Source organism: Crassostrea angulata, chromosome 1 (assembly GCF_025612915.1).
Source record: "Crassostrea angulata isolate pt1a10 chromosome 1, ASM2561291v2, whole genome shotgun sequence".
Classification (NCBI taxonomy): domain Eukaryota; kingdom Metazoa; phylum Mollusca; class Bivalvia; order Ostreida; family Ostreidae; genus Magallana; species Magallana angulata.
In genome coordinates this window covers 34,552,731-34,563,055 of record NC_069111.1, presented here as the reverse complement: position 1 = coordinate 34,563,055, position 10,325 = coordinate 34,552,731, and the positions used below count along the sequence as shown (strand labels likewise).

At 34.9% G+C, this 10,325-nt stretch overlaps 1 protein-coding gene across 1 annotated transcript; it reads left to right on the top strand.

The window, feature by feature from the left end:
- Window positions 1-502: 502 nt before the first annotated feature.
- LOC128179410 (nuclear receptor ROR-alpha B-like) lies at window positions 503-9,813 on the top strand. The gene is made up of 7 exons (XM_052846822.1): window positions 503-636; window positions 934-1,136; window positions 2,212-2,356; window positions 2,634-3,223; window positions 3,467-3,695; window positions 5,549-5,773; window positions 8,721-9,813. The coding sequence occupies exons 2-7, from the start codon at window positions 957-959 to the stop codon at window positions 8,963-8,965; spliced, it is 1,614 nt and encodes a 537-aa protein (XP_052702782.1). The 5' UTR covers window positions 503-636; window positions 934-956; the 3' UTR covers window positions 8,966-9,813.
- Window positions 9,814-10,325: the final 512 nt, after the last annotated feature.

The following is a 10,325-nucleotide window of genomic DNA, read 5'->3' as shown; positions in this document are numbered from 1 at the left end:
AATCGCAACTTCTCGGGCCTTTCCGGCAAGCTCGGAAAAACACCTCGAATGTATTACCTAGGCGTCCATGACAACCCCCCTTTTTGTAAAACTTGAAATAAATAGAACACATTTTACGATCTGTTGAGATGTGAGCTATACTTCATTAAAGTAAACGATATACACTAAAATATAACACAGAAGCGACATACAAGACCGTCTAGCCGATACTTATTTCAATGGGAAGCGACTCCATTTTGTATAAAATTCTAACATCCGGTGATGTTAATACATTCGAGGTGTTTTTCCGAGCTTGCCGGAAAGGCCCGAGAAGTTGCGATTGACCCCTCCTCCCGTAAAAAAAAAAAATGGATCCGCGCTTGAGATGACATAAAAAATATTTATAAAAAATAAAAAATATAAAAAATATTTATAAAATAGGAATGACTTATTCAATCAGCCCAGACGTCTCATAAAAAGGGGGGGGGGGGGGGGGGGGGAGGGGGAACCAAAAAAAAAAAAAGATTTTGAAATTTCCCCCGATCGTCATTTGATCTTTAATAAGTAACCCGTACCAGCTATCAAAATGACGCACGTCCAGTCGTGAAAAATTGTTTACATTCACTTCGAAGTTTGGATATTTGTATCAGAGGGAAGGTAAGATGGTTTCGAATATGATATGTTTATACAAAAAGGTGCTTTTAAAACCAACTACCCAAATGTGTCACTTTATAAATTAATCGCTTTAGCTTGTTTAGTGAATTGCACGATTGCAAAATACCTGAATGTCATGAAATGTTGACGGGTGTAAAAGTAGGACACAAGTCGATCGATCACGAGAGAGAGAGAGAGAGAGAGAGAGAATAATTCTGATGAATCATTTCTATGTTTAACTAACGTGTCACCTACACCTGTACTTCTCATATTATAAATATACTACTTTATTTGCATCAGGTTTACATTAAATCACTACAAACATGCTTGAACCAAACAAGAACCCTCCTCAGACTAATGGCCTCAAATTGTCTGAAACGAAGACCAAGAAAAGAGAAAAATACATCCCTAATTCTGAGCCACTTGCACTTCCCTTCTGTCGAATCTGTGGGAAAAGGGCGTCTGGAATACACTTTGGGGTGTACAGTTGTGAGGCTTGTAAGGTAAGTCATTAAAAAATCACTCTGCAATATATTTTCATTGAGGAGAAGTTTATATACAGATTGATTTTTTTATATCTTTTTTGAAACCAATCTACTAACACTAATTTAATATACAATTTTTATCAACTTATTGTCGAGGTAAACCTGCTGCGCGCGCATGCATGCAGTCTTGCATACACTTTCTGACCATGGAATAAGTTGGCCCAATATTATTAATATATGTCAGTATAAGCCTATCATGCAATACTGACAGTAGGTTTCTGATAATAATATAGGACCTGGTATACTTTATCATTTTGTAACTACATCGAAAACAGGGAGGGAAAGCATGGACTGATTGAGGTCAAACTTCCAAATAGTACCAGTAGTAGTAATAATTGAAGGGGAAAAAATTATTATATCCGCATATACATGTTATGTATTTTTCCCCAGTGCTAACAGTCATGCCAACATGAACCATCTTAGAAAGCATTTCATTGTTTAAATATACTGTTCTGCGTTTGCCAAGGATTTTCAATGATGCATGAATAGTTTTCATTTCAATACTCATTACTGTAGATTCCTAATTAAATGCGTGGAATTAATATATGCATAAAATCGCGAGAAGCATATCTCGTGAATTTTAAAATCTCGCTTTTATTTTTTGGACAGATGTAAACATGAAATCATGATAAAAATTTGGCATTCATGATTTCATATTCTCACGATTTGATGGAAAAAGGTTGAATTGCAGAATTAAGTACCGGCACTCGCGTAAAATAAGGAATCTAAAGTAGTTACATATGCTGCTTCTTTGATTGTGATGTCTACCGTTATAATGATAGATTCAAAACATCAGGAAATTTTAAAGATAGCTAGGATACTTTTAAATGTCATTAAGCATCATTGTTTTTGTCTGTGAGATAAAACCCTTAATTTTGTAAGAGTAATTTTGACCATCAACAAGTGAATATTGCATGAAGCCATTATCATAAGAAGATATACATGTAGGTTCCAAATTTTCAAAGTTGTGTCTGTGAAGGAAAAAATTTAATACGTGTTATGTGAATAACATCAATTTTGCATTTTGATCCAGGCTTTCTTCAGGAGATACTTACAAAGAAAGACACCTTTCAAATGCAACAAGGGAGACAAATGCGAGATTGATGAACAAAAGAAGGGTTTAAATTGTTCTGCATGTCGCCTGAAAAAGTGCCTTGAAAAAGGGATGTCAAAAGAGGGTATGTGCATAACATTATATTATCATGGATGTATATAATAGAGCCCACATAAGTTTTAATGAGATAAAAAGAAAACAAAGTTTGTAAAGCACATGTGTCAAATAACATCTGTGATATTGGTAAACAGGATAAAAATTCAGATGTATAGATATATATATAAAACACAATGCTTATAAGATTTATGTATTTTTTTTTTTAAATAAAAAATCTTGTAATTTAAGAATTACTGAAGCTCCTATGTTTTCACCAATGATGTCAATTGTATTCCTTTATATAGGTGTTAGAATAGGTCGCTATTCTACAGCGGAGAGGACTAATGTCATCATGGAGGTCAAACGCCTTCACGCCTCCATAGAATCAAAATCTTCAAATGATCAATGTCCTAAAACAACAAATCATGAGGTCAAAGACTCGATAATACTTCAGGCTGCCCTGGACACACCAGAGACATCAGGAGATTCTATGGAGTTTAAAGATTCTATTCTCTGTGTTATTAACACTCACACTATGGCGAGATCATCTTCAGATGACAGCAACAGATCATTAAGTGACTATACAGAGAATTCTTCTACCACTTCGGACCACCCCATCTTGATTGATACCAGTCTTTCTCCGAATTCCACAGGATCGGTTGATAGCGTCGGGTCGTTAGTTCTGGGATCTACCGGAAGTGAGATAGAGATATTCTCCCCCAGTGCATTAGATATCCTTTGCAGGCAGCAACCCTTGCCCAGATATGACATAGTACCTGAGTGTACTGATACAGACCAAATCATAAAACAACTTATGACTGGGTACCAATGTATACAGCCGTTTTCAAAATCCTTAACTGACGAGGAGCTGAATGAGATTTTTACACACGGACTTGTAAGTGTATTTTCATACTTATAAGTATCATTTCATTGGTGCAATCCCTTAATTATTAGTTGACAGAAGCAGCTAGAGAAGTACTGTTATAACACCCATTCCCCCCCCCCCCCACCCCCCCAAAAAAAAAAACAAACAAAAAACGACTGTTCTTTTCAAGTTCATAATTTTCATTACTATTGGACAATATATCAAGAAATTTATCGCAACTATTCAGTATCTGGGTTTTTTTTTTAATATTAGGAACAGTATGAAGAAAAAGTTCGTCTGTTTGGCAAGATGGAATATCTTTCTATACAAGAATACAAGGAGATATACGATAAAACCAAAATAGATGTAGATGGCAGAAAAGAGCTGTACGATCTGGGACGAGAGGAACTGAACAAAATGTTTGATGAGTTGGTCCAATTCACCCATAGCATTGTCAACTTCAGTTCACTACCTTCAAAGGACCAAACAGCTCTGTTAAAAGGTAAACACTAAATCAGTTGTCTCATAATTGATATGTTTTTTTTTTTAAATAATAGCTAGTGTCAATTTTATATATGCAGTTTGCTTTGTTATTACCGGTATATAGTTCACTGGTAATATGTTGTTAAAATCTCAATGATGAATATGATGCAACTGATCGATGAACTTGCCCTTACATTAAAATTTAAATTAATTCAACTCAGCATCATACTTTAAAACAGATTGTCTTATTTTCTGAATTTGACAATTAGATAATCAATGCATAGGATATAACATTGGAAAGTTAATAAGTGAACTCATGATATAAACAACTTAACTGCCACATTGAAAATAAATTCTGTATTTTCAACATGATCAACATGTCTATTTGCAATTTTAACAAGCATTCTGAGAGTATTGCATAAGCAATAAACGTCCCCTACCGGTTTTTGGAAATTGTGAAAACAATGCACTGTTATGCAGAATATCGAACCCAAACATTAAAAAATTGGAATATAAAAAATTAATTTCCTCGAAAATATGTCAACCAGATGCTACAAAAGTGTAAACTTGATCTGTATAGTTTGACATTTTGAAGCTGTTCAGCAAATTTCATATTATTCCTCAAATGCATAAAGAAAAAAAGTGTGGACAACTGAAGTGGGACAGACAGACGGACGGACAGAAGGACAGACAGACAGACGGAGGGACAGACGGACTGACGGACACAGAGGAAAGCTATAGTCCCCTCTGGAACTAAAAAGAGAAAACCACAGAAATGTTTTTTTCATAATGATAATTTTCTGGAAATTTTGGTATTCGATTTCCATACACTGACCAGATTTAGGCTTATTTTCTGTGGTATCAATTATATTTTGTCTGGATTTAAATTTACACTATGAATCATGTTAATGCCCCTAAGCTTGTTCATGCATTGGTGAGATTATCTGAAGATAATTGTATTTGAAAAGTACATCAAATAACAGAGACAGTAATCTCTAATTTACACGTATGATTGTGACAGTGGAGTTGTCATAAAGAGAAAAAGTTTACTTGCACCAAATGCACTCAGAAATTGAAATAATGTCGGTAAACCGGAAATCCTGAAATGGTTTTTATGAGTCACAGATATGTGCCATCATTACTAGGTGACATGATGTAACCAAGCCAGGCCATTTCGGAAGGAATACTGCCTTATATTAATTATTGAATTCTAAGAATGTATGTTATAAATCATGGTTATTTGTGTGTCAAACTGCATCATAGCCATTGATGTCATGTTCATCTTTTATAATATTATTAAAATGCAAATTATATATTTTAATATCAATGTTACATAAATCATATTTTGAGTATCGTTGGTATACACCCGACCATGCAATTATTCTTCAAGTGAAAATTAGCATTCACGTAAGTTTCAGACATGAATTGTAGGACATGTTTTCAGAACACCGAGCCTGACTTCGATCTCTGTGTAATGTAGATGTAATTCGTGTAACACTGGTCTAATGATAATCAGTTTTTCATGCAATGTACTTGTTATATACATGTAATACACATGGTGTTTGATTATCCATTCAATACTTGTCATCATGCTATCAGTCAATCATACAATGTACATGTAATGTGATGCACATGGTGTTTGACCAGCCATGATTTAAAAACGATTTCTTACAATTTGTGTAATAAACATTGCACCATAGTAAAATCAGAGAAAAATTAAGAGAGAGAAAAAAATGTCAGGAAGACAAAGATTATGAAAACATGTAACTGTTTCTGACCACATAATCATAGCATTCACGTTTGATGAAATTTATTAAAATAACCCAGTTGGAATATAAAACTAGACAACTCACTTTTGCGTTTTATTTCCAGCTGCCGACTTTGATTTCAACATGTTGGTGGACTATCGTTGCGTAGATGCAGACCGAGGAATGGTGCTTAGTTACACTGGCAAACCAATGGCATTAAGCGAGGCCTGTCCCCATGTAGAAAAAGAAACCCTCAAAGAGTGGGCCGAATTCAGTAGATCCCTCCAGAAGCTAAAGCTGACTCCTCGCGAGCATGCGCTAATGCTTGCTATCTCTCTGACATTTTCAGGTAGACTTTTTCTATGCGTAAATGTTTTACGATTGTCTGAATAATTCCTCAAATCGCATCATGCATTACAATTATTTTTTTTAGCTCACCTGAGCTGAAAGCTCAAGTGAGCTTTTCTAATCACATTTTGTCTGTTGTCTTTCCATCTGTCCATCTGTCTGTCCATCCATCCATCCATCTGTCTGTCTTTTCACATTTTCAACATCTTCTCAAAAACTTCTGAGCCAATTTCAACAAAACTTGGCACAAAGCATTCTTAAGCAAAGGAAATTCAAAGTTATGAAAATTAAGGACCACGCCCTTTTGAAAGGGGAGATAATAAGGAATTATTGATTTTTTTTTTTAGAAATTTTCAAAAATCTTCTTCTCAAGAACCATTTGGCCAGAAGAGCTGAAGCTTGTGTGGAAGTGTCCTCGGGTAGTGTAGATCTATACAAAATTGTGAAAATCATGACCCCTGGGGGTAGGATGGAGTCACAATGTGGGGGGTGGAGGGGGGTGGATCTTTTACTTAGGAAAATATAGAATCTTTTCTTCTCAGAAACTTATAGGCCAGGAAAGCTGAAACTTGTGTGGAAGCATCTTCAGGTAGTATCAGCCAGAAAAGCTGAAACTTGTGGGGAAGTTTCCTCAGGTAGTGTTAATTCAAAGTTGTGAAAATCATTACCCTTGTAGGTAGGTTGGGGCCAAAATGGGGGGTTGAAATTTTACATAGGATATGTAGACTACATCTTTAAAAATCTTCTTCACAGAAACTAATTAGCCAGGAAAGCTGAAACTTGTGTGGAATGCATCCTCAGGTAGTGTAGATTCAAAGTTGTGAAAATTATGATCCCCAGGGTTAGGGTGGAGCCATGATAGGGGGTTGAATTTTTATACAAGAATATATAGAGTAAATCATTGAAAATCTTCTTCTCAGAAATTAATCTGCCAGGAAAGCTGAAACTTATGTGGAAGCATCCTCATGTAGTTTCAAATTCAAAGTTGTGAAAATCATAATCCCTAGAGTTAGGGTGGGGCCAAAATGAGGGGTTGAATATTTTACATAAGATATATAGACTACATCTTTAAAAATCTTTTTCACAGAAACTAATTAGCCAGGAAAGCTGAAACTTGTGTGGAAGCATCCTCAGGTAGTGTAGATTCAAAGTTGTGAAAATTATAATCCCTAGAGTTAGGGTTGGGCCAAAATGAGGGGGGGGGGGGGGTGTTGAATTTTTATATAGGAATATATAGAGTAAATCTTTAAAGATCTTCTGATCAGAAACCAATCAGCCAGGAAAGCTGAAACTTTTGTGGAAGCATTCTCAAAGTTGTGAAAATCATGACCCCAAGGGTTGGGTGGTGCTACAATGGGGGGGGGGGGGGGGGGTCGAAATTTTATTTAGGAATATATAGAGTAAATCTTTGAAAATCCGCTTCCCAGAAATTAATCACACAGGAAAGCTGAAACTTGTGTGGAGACATCCTCATGTAATGTAGTTTCGAATTCAAAGTTGTGAAAATCATGACCCCTAGTGATAGGGTTGAGCCACAATGATGGGTCAAATTTTACATAAGAATATATAGAGTAAATCTATAAAAATCTTCTTCCCAGAATTTTATCAGCCAGGAGATTCTTTAAAAGTGTTTAGACTTTGGCCCCAGGATGATTCTAGGGCCTCACAAGGGGTCCAGAGTTTTGCAATGCTCAACATGTGATATTATTACCGGGTATACATATACCTGTTAGAAAAGGGACTAATGATATTAACATAAGAATATTCAGGGGGAGAATGGATTTTTGTTTATACGGGATCTGCATGTATTTATTTAAACAATATTTTATTATGTAAAAAATATTACATAATAGGATTGGGCAGCAGGCAATCTGCCTATTTGAGCCCTCTCCTTTAATGTACATCTATATGTATTATACTACATTGTCCAGATAGTTTGTATTATGACTCCATGAAGCAGATTTTTTTTCATGCCTATTGGTCCTCAGGTGAGTGATGTGGCCCATGGGCTTCTTGTTTTACTCATTAGCAATAAACAAGTGAGATGTCTTAATGCAAACTTGTTATCCATTCCTACTTGTATATTAATTTATTTTCTTGCAAGATTAACTATGAGTTTGCGTTATCAAAACCAAACTAGCCTTAAACTTGATATATATACATGTTCATCTTTATTTGAAATTGGTCCGAAAATAAAATAAAAAGTGAGTGCAGAAAATGCACTGGTTACACCTAAAATACTCATCGGACGATGGTTTAAATCTTATAGAAATAAATAATGCTTCCTATAATTAAACCATTGTTTTTCCCCTTTCCTACATGTAATAACGCAGCATTATATATGCAAAGCTAACTATGGTGGACCGACGACTCTTGATTTTACCGTTTTCCATGGATATTGGATATCGGCCTTAAGTGTATCATTATTGCAAAATTTGAGACATAATATGATGCACAAAAGATTAAAAACATACGAATGAAAATTGCACAGAAGTTCATATTCCAGAAAGTGTTTGACATTTGTCATGACAACGTGCCTTAGTTGGTCAAATCAATGTTCCAGAACATTGATGACCACAATGCCACCCACCCACCGTACTTCCGTAATCACAACAAATTACATGTATTTTCTTCCAAGTTTTAGGAAATTTTTACCAATGCTCACCATCAGTGGCATATGCACTAAAAGAACAGCAGAATTTATTTTAGCTATATAAAACCTTCAAAAAGGACCAATAATTCAACAGAGCAAACATGGCTTTTTCACTGTATGTTATGATATCAATTGCAGAGGGTTTGAAAACGATGGTGTGTAATTCTCTACCACCCAGTTTATTTTAGGGAATGCTATCCTCTTCAATATGTTCTAAATGAATATGCGTATTAACAGAGAAAAAAAACTTGGATTACTATAGGTCTACTTAGATCGATGGTTCTCTTTTTCACAGACAGAAGTCCATGGCCACTTGAAGCTCATGACGAAGTGGAAAAAATTCAGAATAAGTTGATCAAAGCCTTGGAGAAGCTGGTTGCTGAGACAAACCAAAGGAGTGGGGGTGGTCGGTTTGCTAAATTAATGGACGTGTTCCTTCGCATGCGTGGTATGTACAAGGCGTACGAAGATGCAGTCAAAGTAATGTCCAAAGATGATTTTTTGATTGAGTGCATCCCGGAGATTTTATTTTATTTATAAGCTTACGGCTTTTCTTTGGCAGATTAGATTTTTTTTTTTGTAATTGTGATCAGAAACAAGGTGATGCCATTGTATAGTATTTGGGAGAGGGTGGGGGGCGGGGGGGGGGTTATAAGTGAATTTTTTTACTATTGAAAAATTTAGAAATGTCACCGTGTGCTTTGACGTCATATCACGTACCAGTGCTTTTTTTTTGGTTAACTTCTTTAACATATTTCATGTAATAAACATTGTAAATACCATCTTAATTGTGGTGTTTGAGTGTGAACTGTTTTTGAAAAATAGACTTTTAAAAAGGTTAGCCGACATATATATATGTTTTTTATTTACTTTTGTGAATTTTTTTAATATCCACTTTCATACACCCAGTCAATAGCTTAAGTTGTACATGCAATACTGACAGAGACGATACTGGTTTTTTGTGAGTAGAGGTTCAGGAATGGGTTTATACCTGTTCATATATATTTTCTGTAAATATGACTAAAAATATTTTGCATAAAAACGTTGGTAGAAACTATATCTAAAAAAACCTGTAATGTTTATGACATACATATCCATAGACCTTGTAATGGATAAAGGACGATTAATTGAATTGAATTTAGTTTACATTGCAAAAGTAGATGCACATGTAAATACTGTCATTCCAAACCTTATATATTTTTTTCGGCATTGGCTGACGACTCTTGCTTATATTGTACTATGTAAAAATAAATCATAATGCCTGTATTTGTCATAGAAAAACAGTGTGTTTATTTTTTTATTATTAATATTTTTGAGAATGTTTACAGAGTTTTAGCTTTAATTTATATGTTGTGAATTTTGGAAAGTAAAAAAATGTCGTGACTAAATTTCCAAGCTTGTTTGTGCGTGTTTCAATGCAGCCAAGTTCGAGGTTTTGAATAAACATCATTTCATTTCGCGTTTAAACATTTAGCTTCGAGAGCGCAAGAAGGTTACTTCATTATAATAACAAAACTTACGCAACTGGTGTGTTTGTGGCTGCGGTTTTAGCTATAAACGGTTTCAGTAAGTCAATATATGACCTTCGTTTAGTCGGTAACTCGAAAAAAGGTGATTTCTTTACATACTTATTTGCAATTTAATGTCTGGATTTACGCTATTCCGTGCACTAATTTGTAAGTTAACCAAATAATTTACCGACATTTCCTAATCACATGGGTTACCTAATTATTTATTGCGGTTTTCAATTGGTTGAATGAAGATGAGTTTCGATTTATTTTCCTGTTTGATTTTATTTACCTAATTCTGCCATGAACTTTGGTATAAAGGTGGTCGACAAATTACCCATCAGGCCTACTTAACTTTTTTTAATTTAATTTTAACCTAATAACACTTACTT